At 40.5% G+C, this 15687-nt stretch overlaps 4 protein-coding genes across 6 annotated transcripts; 2 read left to right on the top strand and 2 right to left on the bottom strand.

Annotated features, from left to right (window-relative positions):
* Positions 1 to 27: 27 nt before the first annotated feature.
* Positions 28 to 2917, bottom strand: ube2t (ubiquitin-conjugating enzyme E2T (putative)). Of its 3 annotated transcripts, none has more exons than XM_069660015.1 (7): positions 2855 to 2917; positions 1799 to 1908; positions 1575 to 1644; positions 1377 to 1482; positions 1157 to 1255; positions 726 to 809; positions 28 to 326 (listed from the first exon to the last, which is right to left on the bottom strand). In XM_069660015.1, exons 2-7 carry the CDS (start codon positions 1905 to 1907, stop codon positions 219 to 221), a joined length of 576 nt encoding a protein of 191 aa, XP_069516116.1. In that variant the 5' UTR covers position 1908; positions 2855 to 2917; the 3' UTR covers positions 28 to 218. The 3 variants fall into 3 exon arrangements, with proteins under 3 accessions (XP_069516116.1, XP_069516113.1, XP_069516115.1); XM_069660012.1 differs by lacking the exon at positions 2855 to 2917 and adding an exon at positions 2101 to 2183; XM_069660014.1 differs by lacking the exon at positions 2855 to 2917 and adding an exon at positions 2101 to 2170 and having other exon boundaries at positions 1799 to 1911.
* Positions 2804 to 5254, bottom strand: LOC138589627 (uncharacterized methyltransferase YdaC). Its single transcript, XM_069660011.1, has 4 exons — positions 5208 to 5254; positions 3599 to 3855; positions 3204 to 3384; positions 2804 to 3024 (listed from the first exon to the last, which is right to left on the bottom strand). Exons 2-4 carry the CDS (start codon positions 3851 to 3853, stop codon positions 2804 to 2806), a joined length of 657 nt encoding a protein of 218 aa, XP_069516112.1. The 5' UTR covers positions 3854 to 3855; positions 5208 to 5254.
* Positions 5255 to 5694: 440 nt separating this feature from the next.
* Positions 5695 to 10032, top strand: etv7 (ETS variant transcription factor 7). Its single transcript, XM_069660489.1, has 9 exons — positions 5695 to 5903; positions 6085 to 6232; positions 6368 to 6532; positions 6616 to 6792; positions 7738 to 7863; positions 7968 to 8111; positions 8424 to 8566; positions 8669 to 8769; positions 8857 to 10032. Exons 1-9 carry the CDS (start codon positions 5808 to 5810, stop codon positions 9023 to 9025), a joined length of 1269 nt encoding a protein of 422 aa, XP_069516590.1. The 5' UTR covers positions 5695 to 5807; the 3' UTR covers positions 9026 to 10032.
* A 1023-nt stretch (positions 10033 to 11055) lies between these two features.
* On the top strand, positions 11056 to 14723 carry pnpla1 (patatin-like phospholipase domain containing 1). Its single transcript, XM_069659632.1, has 9 exons — positions 11056 to 11263; positions 11344 to 11576; positions 11658 to 11723; positions 11807 to 12019; positions 12373 to 12433; positions 12544 to 12789; positions 13046 to 13163; positions 13332 to 13454; positions 14579 to 14723. The coding sequence occupies exons 1-9, from the start codon at positions 11056 to 11058 to the stop codon at positions 14721 to 14723; spliced, it is 1413 nt and encodes a 470-aa protein (XP_069515733.1).
* Positions 14724 to 15687: the final 964 nt, after the last annotated feature.

Genomic DNA, 15687 nt, shown 5'->3' on the forward strand with positions numbered 1-15687 from the left:
GTTCAAAATAAACTTTAATATCACAACACAAACAAACAGTATACATATAAATATGTTAATACTTTGGGGATAAGAATAGGAAAGCATATAAAGTTAATAAAGGCAGGTATTCGAGCTCAATAGAAATTAAAAGCCATACTCTTTACAAGTAGAAATGTGATTAAAGCGTGGCTGGTCTGGAGAAGCGACACCTGCGGCTCGAACAGGTTAGGTGGCAACTACACACAGGTTCTCTTTGGTGGCTCCTCTGCCGCATGTTGTGCCTCTCGTTTCAGGAATTTAGCTTTTTGATCTTCAGTGTTTTGTTTGTTGGCCTCCACAACTCCCTGAACACAGACAGATGCAAAATATTTTAGACTGTGACTTGATGACAAAAACATTCTTTATTAATGATCCTCACATTCAAAAACTGAAAAAGTATGAAATGGGAAAAAACACATGCAAAAGAATATTTACATGAGCACACAACATTCTATTGAGGTAGCACAGCACCACCTTGAGGGTGAAATATATCACTAAACATAGCTTAAACAATGACAAACGGTAACGTGTTACAGAGCCAGTCACACTACTACTACTACTACTACTACTACTACTAATACTAATCAAAAAAGTAATAATACTAGTGCAGCTTACCCAGGAAGGGAGGTACATGTTGATTTAAAACATTTTTGGAGGAAAATGACAAATAATTTCACAACTGCTTCAACCATGGAGTGACTTACCGTGTTCTTCTGAACAGCATGTTCCTGACTCCACTTCCTGGCCTTCTCAGTAAACAGCTGCTTGTTGTATTTGAACTCTGATGACTGCATTCAAAATACTGAATATAAGCATATCTTGACAGATGTATACGGTAGAGATTGATCACAATTAAAATGCTCACAACTGCTATTTTTGGATTGCCATAGGCTGTTTCTTGACAAGAGGTTAAGGTCAGACTGATCTCCAATTCTGGCATTTAGCAAAACCTCGGGTGTGTGAGAAACATGCCTACTGGGAAGATGATTAAATTATTTAGCTAATTAGCTCTCAGTCATTCTAGTGTCAAAAAAGTGGTTTTGCAGAAGCTCCTCACATAGTGTGATTACTTATCAAAGTTTTGCTACTCTAACACAAATGATGATGTTTATGAATGCAAGGTTGCCGGACTCACAATATCAGCCATAAGTGGATCGTCTGGATTGGGCTCAGCCATGAGCAGCTGAATGCAGGTGAGGACAGTGGAGATGTTAAGGGAGGGCTTCCAGGCACCCTGAATAAACATTAAAATGTAATACATTTTAGGTGATATGTTACTTCTATTTGACAGCAGACAAACAAACGCAGATGATAAAAGTGACAGAGAAATGTTATTTTTGTTTATCGATTATAACCTTTGGTGGGAGTTTCAGAGCATCATGGCAGATTCGTCCTAAAGTGTCGATGTTTGGGTGGTAAATGGGGGTCAAAAAGCGAATTTTGGGTGGCTCAAATGGGTACCTGTGACAGGAAAAACAACAGGTCAGTTTAACATGACAGCAGTGGATACTTGTAACATTATCTGGCAATGTTAAACCTTTGAGAAGATGTACCTCTCTGGGACCTTAATCTCCAAGGAGAAGAGTCCACCTTCATATGGCGTCTCTGTTCCGCCCACTATCTCTGTAAAGCAGAGGAACAGGGAAAGGACTCAGCAGTTTTATTAAAAAAGAAAAAAAAAGACAAATGCGTAATGTGATAAATTGCGGGGAAGAAATGCAGCACAGTTTTTGCATTGTATTTCATTCTATCGAAGACTTATTCTGCGAGTACTCACGTGCCCGGAGGTCGTCTATCCGCTCCTCAGTCTGCCAGCACGTTATCCCGGGAGGTGGCTCGGTGCTTAGCATCTGAAGTTCACGCTTCAAACGGGAAGCCCTCTGCATCCTGCTTAGCGGAGAATTAAGTGAACAGACATGAACAAACGCCTAGCAAGGTGGTGATTTTAAGCTAACTTGAGAAACGCTCAACGCTTACGCCTGCTAAATAATGTGGCTATGGAAACATGTTAGTAAGTAGTCCAAATACTACTTCCCGGTTAAAATAAAACATATTCGATATTAAATAACAGTTACTTACTTCTCTCCCACTTTAGAAATGTCTTTAAACTTAACAACCGCTCTATAGTTTAACTCCTCTTTAACTTGGAAAAATCGTCCAAAAAGAGAAGCGATTTCTGTTTTGGATTTCCCTCGGCATACGTCATCAACCCGCCCGCCAGTTTTAAGCCTCTTCTTCTACGGTTTAAATTGCGTCTTGCACTCAGTCGGAACGCCACCGCCACCTACAGTTGAAAGCTAGAGTCGCCGTTAATAACAAACGTATGGTTTTCTGTTGGAGATGCTTTAGTTTGACATACGCTTAACATTTTGGATAAATCAAAATCTCATTGCGCACCGATTTAGAATGGTTGGCATCCTCTTATCATCCAGTAAGGCATGAGATGACTAAAATATCGCGTGTCAAACTAATTACAAAGTACTACACTTACTGTACAATAAGTTCATAGTGTTTTACCTTTCATTTTCATCCATACTTTATGCTTGAAGTCGGTTATGTTTATAATACAGATGCACATCTTAATATAAAGCATTTTTATTCATTATAATTTAAAACTTTCTTCCTTTATTTTTTGTTTTAATGTTCTCAAGAACCACACAGTTAGTAGAGAGACATTTCTTATCAGGTATTTTTTGTCATTAAAAGAAATTACAAAATTTCTATATTGAAAAGTAAAACTAGACCTCACAATCACAGAAGTGGGGTACAATACATGCATTGCCTAACTTGCAGTTTGATGTCCATCTACTTTTAAGGCAGTTGCATAGATAACCTGAAAAGTAATGTGTTTGTGCTGCCTGTCTTCCAATGTGACGTCACTGAAGCCAGAGTCTCTCAGAGCTGCCATGTAGTTCTCCGGGCGCCAGTTCTCCCCTGGCATCACTCGTTTTGCTGCCAAAGTGGCCACATTGGATAGCCTCAGTGTGGTCACCATCAGGCCTCCTAGTGGGGTTCAAAAGAGGGGAAAAAAAGAAACAAATGTGTGCAGACAATCATTACTAAAAGACAGTGATTTTGCAAAAAGACAAAATTGGAGAAAGGTTTAAAATCACAGGACCATTCAGACAGATAATATACTCTGAAAGTAAAGTCTATCTAACTGATACTATGTTGTACCCTACCTGGTTTCATTACCCGGTGTATCTCTATGGCTGCCTTCCTGAGGTCAGGCCAGAAGTAGTAGCAGTTACAGTGAAACACTTTATCCACAGTGCTGTCTGACAGAGGCATTGCTGCTACATCACAATGGTGTAGGATAACTTTGCCGCTGGCCACAAGTTCTTTAATTCGCTCACTTGCCATCTGTAGAAGAAGAAGAAAAATAAAGAAATTTGTTGTCCCCGAGGGTTTTCTCAGCTTATGTCTCCAAGATATCTTATAGTTTCTTCTATATTTTAGTAATCCTTATGTGGGTCCTGCTTAGTTTTTTTAAAGACACTGTTTTTGTAACAAGCCTCAAGTATGAGATAAATTAATTTCAAAACTTTATTCCATTTCATCTGTATTCATACTTCACCTTATGCATGTACTCAGAGTAATCCACCCCTATAAGGCGGCCTGAAGGCTCTGTGAGTAGTTTGGCTGCAGACTGCAGCCCCAGTCCAGGGCCATGACCCAGCTCTAGCACTGTATCCCCGGGTTGGATCCCACTCAGCCGCACAGCACTCTCTTCAAGGAGCCCATTACGCTTTGTGAGAAACCTACTGACCAGCCACCCTGCCACTGAGCGTGTCGGGTTACCTAACTGTTTGCCCAGTTTTTCAGCCCACATCACTGCAGAAATATGACAGAAAGACATCTGGGTATTTTTATACAGGTAGCAAATATGCAATGCAAATCTGTGTAGCTAGCAAAGCCAGTTACCACATTTACAAAACTTTACTATCTTTAGCACTGGTTTTCTATTAATGTGTAGATCATTTTGACTAAATGCTGTGTCACAATCACAAAAAAACGTTTGTTGTCAATGCCACTATTTTTATATTTTGGACAAAAAGAACTTTGTGACACCTTTGCAACTATGTCTACGGAGCCCCGGAGTGGCCATAGATCAAAAATAAATTAATACATTGTGAGCATGAAATGCTATTTCGAGCGCACAAGGTAGTAAATCGTGGCCTCATTTTAACAATTCATTCCCTTGTTTTGGTTAATTTGTTCCCTCGTTTTCCCTCGTCTCACCAGTTTATTGTGAAGTTGAGTCTTGACAGATATGATACAAGTTTAACTGTTTATAACAAAGCTTCCTCCTTGGAGTGAGTTAGCAAGAAAAGTGGGTCAAACATCCACGTCATGTGTAACCGTCCAGACCGTCTTGTCTTGTGGCGAAAGTGTGCCTGTATGTAACGGGGTTAAGCCAAGGACAGCCCCATACTAATTTAACCCCTGGTAATAACAATAATAGTAATGCCTTAATGACTTCACAATAAACTGAAATAGCATTTCGTGTGCATGAGGTAATAGATATAAATAATAAATCGTGTCCTTGTTTTATTTATTTTTTTCATCTATGGCCACTCCGGGGCTCCATACATGTCAGACTGCCAGATTTTCAAGTAATCAGTAGACGGAACAGTTATGATCCAGAGGTGGTATATTTTGAGTGGGACTTTGCCTCCACCAATTCTAAAATTAGGTTAATGTGTAATCTGCTGTTGCCTCATATTCAGAAGAACAAGAATTTGAGGCAGATGATGCAAACTCTACATCGTTATCTATTATATGGTTGTTATTATAACATTAGATCATGATAAGTGTACATAGATTGTAGATTGTATAAAGCAAGAATGTCCAATGTGGCACCATCTTTCAACATGCTCTAGGTGGACTGTAGGTTTGCAAAATCAGAGTCTGTATCTTATCCCAGTTAGAGGGATTTTATACTGACAATGTGCACGACGAGGTGGGTATTTTAAGTATGAAATTCTTCATCATTTCTTATCTGTATAGTAGATATACTTCAGACATATACTTGTACAGCATATGAATAGTTATAGCCGAAGTGAATGCTCTGTGGTTGGGGGCGTCGCGTTCAGTAAGTTACAGTAAACTTCATGTCTCACTAATGAGACCGCACTATTGAGAATGTTTGTCTTCAGTGCTCCTTGCCTTGATAAATGTCTTACCGTTCGCGGTATGGTCGTGTGAGAGCCGTCGGTCTGTTTGTGTTTTGTCTTCCTGTAAGTTAGTAAAAGGGGGAGGAGCTACGGGAGCTCTTCCTACTTTAAAGGTGCACGCGCTGCTCTTGTCTGCTGCCTCTCGTCCACTTATTATTGTTCCCACTGTTTTTTTTTAATCAATGGCTTCCTGTATTTCATATTTATCTGCCCCACCCCCTTCCCACAACAGTTTTCTTCTTTCAGATATGTTGTGCGCAAACGTTTGAAAACTGTTTCCCCTCATATTTATATATTATATTATTTATATAATATTTATGAGAAATACGGTATAAAATTCCCATAAATGTGATGCTGGCTCGCGCTCTGATCAAGTGCAGCGTGACGTTTTTTTTTAAGAAATGTCCTCTGTGGTTGCTTCCTCCAATCAGCCTATTTCGCGCACACCCCCTGCAAGGATTATGTTTCTTTCGTTTTCATTTCCCGGAAGGGTCGAATGTGAAAATAGTGGAGTATTATTTCTTCGAAAGTTTTCTTCGAACTTCTTCATTTAAAATGGACTTTGAGGAGATTTGACCTGGAGTTTATGTCATTTATTGGACGACATATATGTCTGCGTATGAGGAAATTATTCCGTTTTTTCGTGTAGTCGAACATATAAAGGACATTATAATGGAAAACACTTCCCTGCCACCCTTGCTCAAGGTAAGTTCAGGTCTCAGGAGCAAACCGTTTTAACAACGCGTTGTCTTTTAAAACCAAACAGGTAGTATAACTGCACATTTTGTATCTTTGGGTTAGTTTTTAAAATCTCACTGCACTGTTAATTCTTTTTTGTCACTAAGTGTGTATGTGTACTGATGGGCTTGTGTGGATTCTTTTGCAGCAAGAAAACGGAGCAAACAGCCCTGCAACCATGATGCATGGAAGGCAGGTCAACATGCCTCTCAGTGTTCATATCTCCCCCCAGAATCAGCTTCCTTTGGCCAGTCCTCCTACTCAGGAAGACTTGTGGCATCTACCTGGAAGGCTGCGTGAGTCCAACTCTATTTACCTTTGTCAAGATACCTCTCCATATCTACCCTGCAGTAATGTAGATGCAACACTAGAGCACAAATTTAACCTGTAATAATGTGTTCTGAAATATGTGCATCTGTTTCTTTTTTTAGGAATAAACCCATCTCTGTGGGATAAGGAGGATGTTGCCCACTGGCTGCACTGGGCTCAGAAGGAGTACTCTCTGAGGCGGCCTGAAAATGGGCGCTTTGAGATGAACGGTCGAGCTCTATGCCTGCTCACCAAGGAAGACTTCAGACGCCGCTGTCCCAGCTCAGGTAGAAATAAAGGTGTATGCAGAAAGAGAGTGTGCTGATTGATCTTGTGCCTGTGTTTTCATACGCACCCCTGTTTTCTACAGGTGATGTTCTGTATGAGATCCTACAGTGTGTGAAACAGCAAAGGAGGAATGTTGTTTGTGAGCCCCCAAATATATCTCCGTCCCTTGCAACTGGACCCATCCAGAGCCCGGTCAGCTGCAAAAAACCCCGTCTGAGTGTTAAAGAGCCACAGACTCCCACAGCCAATGACACACAGGGTGAGTAGCATCTAGGAGGACATTTTTAAACAGACAGTAGCTCTCAGTAGCTCTTAATGGTACAGATGGCAGTGCAAAGAACAAACACACTGTGGATGCACAGTGTCAACCCACAGTCGACTGAGTTTGTTGCGTATCAAATAAAACTTGTTTTTCCTGGTTAGATTTGTTGCTGATACTTCCTGATCAGCCACATGTACATGTGCCAGCACTTGATACAGGATTTCATTCTCTCTCCTAATCTGTTTTGCTGTACTTTCAAAGAACATTCATTGCCCTCTTTTTCCAAAACTCTAAAGTTTAACCGTGACCAATGCATGCCTGACCTCACACGTAGTGCTAGTCACATCTCTTTCTATGCATGTGAGGAGCTGGGGTTATGAAGTAGCCTAATGATGATTTTAAATGAAATGAAAAAGTCCTGCATTTATAAATTTAGGTATTTGAGTTGTGATGCTGTTAGGTAGCTTTGTTAGATTATAGATTATTTGCATTATTTGCAGCTGCACTAAATCCGCTAAAAATTGAGGAGAAAAAAGCACAATATTTTTTAAGTTGAACTAAAGAGAAATCTTAAATCCAAAATGTCAATTTGCAAAATTCGTTTGTAAAATTGCTTCCTTATTTTTTTCTTTTTTTGTGAGACATTTTACTGTCGGACTGTGAAATACAAACGCACTCCTTGTTTGTCTGCACCATAAAAAAAGGTGCTTTCCATTGTAGAAAGTAGGATGCGTGCCAGTGGGTGCGCCATAGTTACTTGGAAATCATTGATCTTCCCACTCCAGAGTCCAAAACAATACCTGTATACTGTATGGAAGCACTGAGGTGAAAAGCTTTACAATGCTATTCTCTTTGCTAAACCCATTTAAATGTTTAAGCTGCTGAAAAAAAAAACACTTTTGCTTTCACTTTTTCACAGTTCCTCATATTTCTCTCTCACAGTTTCCCTCGCTTTCACAACTGCGGCATCTGCAGCTGTGGCAACGGCTGTGACCTGCCAAACAGAGCCCATATCACCTCTCAGAGACTGCCCCTTGATCTTTTTCTCCTCCCAGCCCTCGCATACTAGTGAGTGTAACAAACATTATAAATCTAGTGCCGTCTTGTTGTTATTATTTCATGCCTAATTTTCTGTCTCTATTTCTTTCTGCATCTTTCCTTCTCTCTCTAAGATGGATCAGCAGCAGTCGCTACATCACTCCAAAACCAAGTGAAGAGTTCTACCCAAACAGAGAGCATCGTCCACGAGCCGCTCAATCTGTCCAGTCGAGAGAAGCCGAGGAGCCCGCTGCACAAAGCCAACGGCCGCATCCCAGGTAAAGTTATGTTAATTTGTTAACAGTAGCATCCCATCAGAAAACATGCAAATTGTTTTTCCTGGTGAAGGTGCAAAAATATGTAAACATTCATCCTTCTAACATCTGCATCATGCAAGTTTGACCACTAGGGGGCAGAAAAACTTTGATAACCCATCAGAGTCTCAAGTTTTTATACATTTAGACATCCATAACAATGATGCTACACCTCAATGTATTGCATTATGGGTAGTTATTTAAGCTTTAAATGCCTAAAATGACGAAATGACGTTTTAGCAATATGTGTCTTTCTTCTGTTTCTATCCTAACCAGAGTGCAGACTGCTGTGGGACTATGTGTACCAGCTTCTGTGTGATGACCGGTACCAAGAATACATCCGATGGGAAGACAAAGACAGCCTGGTGTTCAGGGTGGTCGACCCGAACGGACTGGCCCGTCTCTGGGGAAACCACAAGGTGAGCAAGGGAAAATGAACACACAGATGAAGAGGAAAAACATTAAAATAAAGCAGACGTGGTAGCAGAGTAATAGCAGTGTTGTATCTTTTTATCCAACAGAACCGAGACAATATGACATACGAGAAAATGTCCCGCGCTTTACGCCACTACTACAAGCTCAACATCATCAAAAAGGAGCGAGGACAGAAACTCCTCTTCAGGTCTCGGTCCATTTCCCTTTCGTTATTCTCTTCCTGTCTTTCCCTGCAACAACAGCACACACTTATAATTATTGTACCTTTCCTCAGGTTTCTCAAACTCCCTACGGACAACAAGAAACCGCCGGCTGAATCTGAGTTCCCAGAATGTACTTCTCCTCAGGACGGGGACTTTCCTGACAGCAGTCCCACATACGAGTTCAGCGAGGACCATTTTGAGGTTTCCCCTGACCACGCTTCACCACAGCCTCCTCCATAGGGAAAACTGCATTAGGTGTGCTAGATACGGTACAGCGAGACACATTACTGCAGAATAAAAGGGAGTTCAGAAAATAACCCACGCATGTACAGATTTCACTAAATGCACTGTTAGGTATAATGTAAAGAACTGTGAGTTACGTTTTGCTGTGAATCAATGTATATATGTATGATCTGAATGAACACTAATATTAAGGGAAATTACATCGCCATCCAAACAGCCAAATAATAATCAGAACTTTAAATTTCTCAGGCTTGCTTAACATAATTGCAATACAACATATGCACTCCTACAGTGCTATTTAATGGGGCTTGCTGGTGCGTGGTGGAAATGACCAATCTTTTTGTTGCAGGCTGAATGCCGGTTTGTTAAGTTGCACCGTTTACTGGACAAACCTGAAGGTGGGGTGATTTGTTAAGTTTTAAATTTAAGAAAGCAAAAGGGTTGATTGTCAATATTTTTTTTCTGCTTTGTTTGAATACATACTTAGTTTGGCATTAATAAATACATTTATGTTTATTTTAATTCGGTAGTGGGCCTTTCTGTGTGGAGTTTTCATGTTCTCCCCGTGCATGCGTGGGCTCTCTCTGGGTATTCCGGCTTCCTCCCACAGTCCAAAGACATGCTCGTTGGGTTTATGGTGATTCTAAAATTGCCCGTAGGTGTGAGTGTGAGGTTATCTGTTTCTGTGTGTCAGCCCTGTGATTGACTGGCGATCAGTCCAGGGTTTAAGTAAGTAAGTAAAATTTATTTATATAGCACTTTTCTCAGACAGAAGTCACAAAGTGCTTCACACAAACAAAATACAATATACAGAAATAAAAGCATAAGCAATAAGGTGGCTCACTGAACCACATTATAAAAATCAGGCCAGACAGACAATGCAAAAACAAAAACAAGGTAATGCCTGTACAAGCAGATTTTTAACTGTGTTTTAAAAGTGTACCTCACCTCTCGCCCAATGACAGCTGTTATAGGCTCCAGCCCGCCCACGACCCTGAGCAGGATAAGCTGTATAGACTATGGATGGATGGATGGCTCAGTAATGAGAGTAACCTCTTTTAGGGAATTATGTTATAATGACAAGTGATCATGCCCAACGAAAACACAAACATTCACATGTATCAGTCTTGCCTAGAGCAAAGCTAGCATTTAGACCTGCAGAGGGCGCTGTGGCAGCAGGATAACATAACCTTGTGTCCTAGACAGCAGAAATGAGGACAGTGTACATTTAGTTAACTTTGTTTACCAGATTTGGGACGTACATAATAAGCAAATAAGGGTAGAAGTGCAATAAAAAATCGATTACAGAGGTGGAACAGGTCATATTTCTTTCTCATAGGATGACTATAAACACCCCTTTATTCTATGTATTATATGAAACCAGTGTTTTCCTGAAGGTCTGTGTTAAAGAAGGTGATTTAAATCCAAAGAGTGAAGGAACATTGCTTTCCTCGGTCAGGTTCCAGGAAAAAGACAAACATTTCATCATAGAAGAACAAAGTCACAGTCAAGATTTTCTTAGTAAATAAAGTTTTCATTAAATGTTATGTCTTCAAAGATTCACAATTAAAGATTTATTTGTTTGTTTATCTTATAATAGTGCTTAATAAGTCCCTTTGAAAACTGTTACTATGAAATCCTAAAGAAACTTTTTCTGGGAGCCTTCAAAGAAAAGACGTATTAAGTATGTTTTTACTGATGTGAACTTTGTGGATTCATCCTTTTGATTGATTAGTTCAGCCTTATGAAAGTCTGGAGCTTCTTCTTCTTCTTTATTTAGTAGTGTCACATGAAAGGTAGCCGGAGATACGCAAACCAAAAATCAGATTCGCTTTTTGGAACAGGAACAGACAAAAAGTCATTGAGGCTGCATATGCTATATCACATGGCCATGACTGATACGGCACGTCTAATTGAGAGTAGTTAAATAATACCGATTCTGAAAAGGCCTCTGCATAGCTGTACTCAGCCGGCTCGGACACAGGCTGTTTTTAAAAGACGGAGAGGAGTTTTTGACACGAAGAAAAATGGCTCCAGGGGTTTCCAGTTGTCATTATCGGGAAGTTCCTTCATCCATCTCCTTCTCTGGATCTGGATTTCTGGCCACCTACCAGCTCGGGGTCGCCCAGTGCTTACTCCATTACGCACCATGGATCCTTCGCACAGCGCCTTCTGTCCTTGGGGCTTCGGCTGGCTCTCTGGTAGCAGCCACTGTGGTCTGTGAAATGAGCCCGGGTAAGATACTTTATCCTCTTTATCTCTATCCTGTCTTTTATATAATTACTGTTTCTGATTCAAAGTCTTTTATTTTGCAGTAATTATTCGGGAGGAGATGCTGAACTTTGCAAAACAGATGAAGACTTTCACTCTTGGACCATTGAACCCGTCAGTCAATATGTTAAAATGGTTAGAGTGTGTTTTAAACAAGCATCTGCCTTCTGACGCGCACCAACTGGCCAGTGGTCGCCTCGCTGTGGCGATGACCCGCATGACTGACTGCAAACTGACCATCATGACTGAGTTCCAGTCCAGAGAGGATGTAGTGCAGGTGAGTTCACACCCTAATTCATTTTATTAAACCTTTTACAACCACGCTTGTAATAACATGTCTATTCTCATGTTTTTCTAGGCGTTGCTCTGCAGCTGCTTTGTGCCTGGTTACTGCGGTTTGCTGCCTCCATCCTTCAAAGGAGAGGTGGGTATTTGATAGTCTTTTGACAGAATCACTTTGTGCATATATTTTATTCTGTATTGTAAACTATGTGATCTCATCAACAGCATTATGTGGACGGGGGTTTCAGGAGCATGCAGCCCATGTCGACTGTATCCTGCAGCCCAATCTTGACGGTGTCTCCGTTCTCTGGAGAGATGGACATCTGTCCCTCCGACGCTCCGTCCATTTGGGACATGGTCGTGAGCGGAGCCACTTTGAAGGGCAACATGGCAAACAGCTTCAGGATCTTCAATGCTTTGTATCCCATGGCTTTGGAGGTCAGAACCTTGTTGTATCTCACCGGATGCTTAAAATCTCGATGTGAAGTTTGTTCTCAGTCTTTCACGGTTTATTGGCTGCTGCTTAGGTTGGTAAAAAAAGTACAATTTTTAGAAAAGTAGTTCTTTCTTTTTAACATGATCTCACTTTTTTTGTTTCATAATATAATTCTATTTATGAAAATCCCTGTAAGAATGCGAACAACATAAAAAGTTTCTAGATTAAGTGACCCTTAACGACACACGTGTTGGCGAATCAGTGTGAATGAAGAAGAAAATGTGTCAGTAACACTCCTTCGAATCATTTTGTACCATTTCCTGTTAGATAACGTTGTTTTCCTTTCTCTTTTTAGACTCTGGATCAAGCCTACCACGGCGGCTACAAAGACGCTTTTAACTTCCTTCTGAACAACAGTAGGTCAACTGTGTCTTCAAGACATAAAGATAATGTTCACATTCAGTACAGCAGACTCAGCCTGACCTACTTTCTTTCAACTCCTTCTATGTCTTACCCTTATGTGCAGATCTCGCAGAGCATTCGATTCTGCACAAAGTGTCCCTAAAAGAGCCGCTTTACTACGACCAGAATAAGTGGTCGCATCTGGAGCCCAACACAGAGCAAGAGGAGGCGAAGGAGGGAAAGGGGACGACTGCCACGCTGACAAATTTGACTGACAGTGGATGTGTGAAGGGCGGCTCTGCTGAGGTGGAATCCACCCGAAAACAACCAGTGAAAGGAGCCTCTATGAGTTTCGACGTTGTGAAGAGTGGTGAGGCTGCCACACACGCATACACAGATAGTAAAATAATACAATTAACTTATATTAAATTAGAATTTACAGATTTACAGATTGTCAGATTATAAATACAGATTCGGTAATACGACTGAGCATTGTTTTAATTACATTATAAGAAGAGCGAAGAAGGTTTTGTATGTTTCCTTGTTTTTTTTAGAATTACATTTAAAAAATATATATATTTTTACACTTCCCTTTGTTAAAATTGTTGTCAACATTTCTATTGCAGCTGTGATGGGCAACATGGTGACCTATCTGAGCCTGTTTGGCCTCCCTGCGAGAATCTTATCCCACCTGCTCCTACCTCTCATTGTGTCGTTTTACGCCCTACTCCAGACCAGGCAGAGGTAACAAACACACTGAAAGCGCCTTCCTTTGCAATGATAAAATCATCGTTACGTTATAGCTATAATTATTGTATGGCTACATCCAGATACAGAGACATCAAAATTGATGTATTGTGATTTGAGTTTAATTCAGTGAGTGTTTTCTCTCTCTACCTGTCTCTCTCTCAGACTGGAGCTTCTGTTCACACAGGCGCCTGAGTTGGTGTTCTGGGTCTGGCACGCTGTGAGACACTTCACCTTCTTCTTTTACGACATATTTGTCTGTACCGTGAAGAAGAACATGCAGGACCGGTAAGACTGCATCCTTAATTCAGTGATTTCTCTGAAAATGAAAGCTCCTGTGAGGTTTTTTTTGCTGGTTATGAAATAGACTGAAATTAACTCTGATTGCTCTGCTCTATTTTTAATGCCTGAAACTGCTGGTGGGGGGTAGGTGTCAGACAAAGTGATTAACTGCACGCTGCCTGTGTTTACATTTTCCAGTGAGTTATAAATATGATTATTAAAGAAAGCAGGGTGTGATTTTTTGTGTAAAAAACCACCACATAAGCATGCACAAACCAAAAGTTCCTCACTGGAGCTTTAAAGTAATATAATCATTTACAAATTCAACGTTCCTGCACTCTACCTGAGTATTCGGATTTTATAATATCTTAATTTACCCCATTTGTCTGACAGTTGTATGTAGTAGTTTCTGCTGTTCAGATTACATTTTTATCATACCCATCCTGTCCATTGAAAACCAAGAGTTAAGTTTCTTTATGGCTGAGAAAGTTGTCCTAATTTTTTTAGCACATAGATAAATAAATAAAAAACCCTTGGACTACTTTTCAAATGTCAGAAAACTACGATGGTAAAAGTACACTATAGAGCTGTGCTTCTCAACAAAAAAGTCAATGCTGCGCTTTTATTTTGAAGGACATAGGTTCGTGCAATAGTAGTTTAGTTACACTCGTTGTATCCACTGATTGAGTAATCCCAGCTACAGTTACATTCCTGAAACATGATGAGCAGTAGTTGCATTTATGTTGCAGTTTTTAGCATATGTAAATAATGGGAATATTTTCCCCTTATGCACTGCCACCATTTTGGTTGACTATTTTACTGTTGCCTTGTATGATGCTGACATACTGTGATGTTTTGACTGCACCATTTTTCATTTAATATATTTGAGCGGTTAATTTTAAATTTGGGTCATGATTTGTCATTAAGGAGGTGGCGGGTCCTGAGGCGAGACCAGTTGAGAACCACTGCTACAGACGTTAATGCATCACTGATAATTCTCCAATGTTAATCCATTTAAACACTTTAGTTATCAGGTGTTACACACTGATATTTTTTTTTGTACCGTCTCATCTCTTGTCTGACCTGACTTGATTGGATTCACCTCAGCTCGACTTATCTCTTTGTTGTAGGATTATGCCCACCATCCTGCTGCTGCACTGGCTGAAAATTCATAAGCGTTACGAGGCTTCACTTGGAAACAAGCATGCTACACCTGGCCATTGGTTTCCTCCTTCTGCCCATTCAGAAAACATCAAGCGTCGGAGTCCACTATAACTATGGGATTACAAGAATTCAACATGACCGTATATTTTTTTAAAAGCTTACCAAGCGTGTGTATAGCCAGAGTACTCTTGCATTGTTCAGCTGGTCACATATCGGATCGATGAAAAGTCTCCAAAACTGGTGCTTTATTTTATCTGAACTGGTTAAAATGTGTATATTTATTTTGTACTTTTTACTGTATACCTGTATCAGTACAGTGCCAGGCTTAGTTGCAGTATTAATGGCTTCTTTTAGAGTCAGATGTGTACAAGATTTGAGGTAAAATAGTCGCTGTGTGACAGAATGTGTTTACTATAGGCCTAAAGCTGTCGCAGAGCTCACCTCAGGCTGTCAGGACACTTTATCTGTATTGTGGTGAAAGTGTGGAAGGTGTGTGTGTAAAGTAAGGAGACCGGAAAAAACAAAAAAAAACAAATCGCAAGCTGTATACAGCTGCGAGTAGTGGAGGAGTCAAAGTATATGAGGCTATTTTAAGATTACATTTTACGAGCAACACCACACCAAGCATGTGACAGAAAATTTCCAGGAAAATAAGGAACATTTGCCTTAAGGTGATGTAGAGTGGTGAACTCAGGGTGACAAAAAGCTGTTTCTTCCTGGAAGTGTGAGCATGCAAAATCCGTGCTGGTCAGAAGACACGCGTGTTAGGCAACTGAAAGCTCGGCCTGGCGGGGCTAACGCTGCTAAAGTGGTTCAGTGGAGCAAAACCTGCGTCAAACCAACGTAGGGCTCTCATTGTTTATATTAATTAAGTAATCCTAAATTTAAGCGTAACATCCCTAACAAAAACGCTGAGGATCAATGTGGTAGCTTAGCTCCAGGGCGATGAACAAAGTGTTTCTAATTTAATTTCCACATGAGCAGTGACAGCCGGTCCTGTGATGCGCTGTGTGAACATTGCACTCTTTCAGTCCTCGTCGCTCACACAAAACGCGAATCACTACTACTGTTCATT

Source organism: Semicossyphus pulcher, unplaced genomic scaffold (assembly GCF_022749685.1).
Source record: "Semicossyphus pulcher isolate SPU_LCO1_2020_fin unplaced genomic scaffold, fSemPul1.0.p SCAF_13, whole genome shotgun sequence".
In the NCBI taxonomy this organism is placed as follows: Eukaryota; Metazoa; Chordata; class Actinopteri; order Labriformes; family Labridae; genus Semicossyphus; species Semicossyphus pulcher.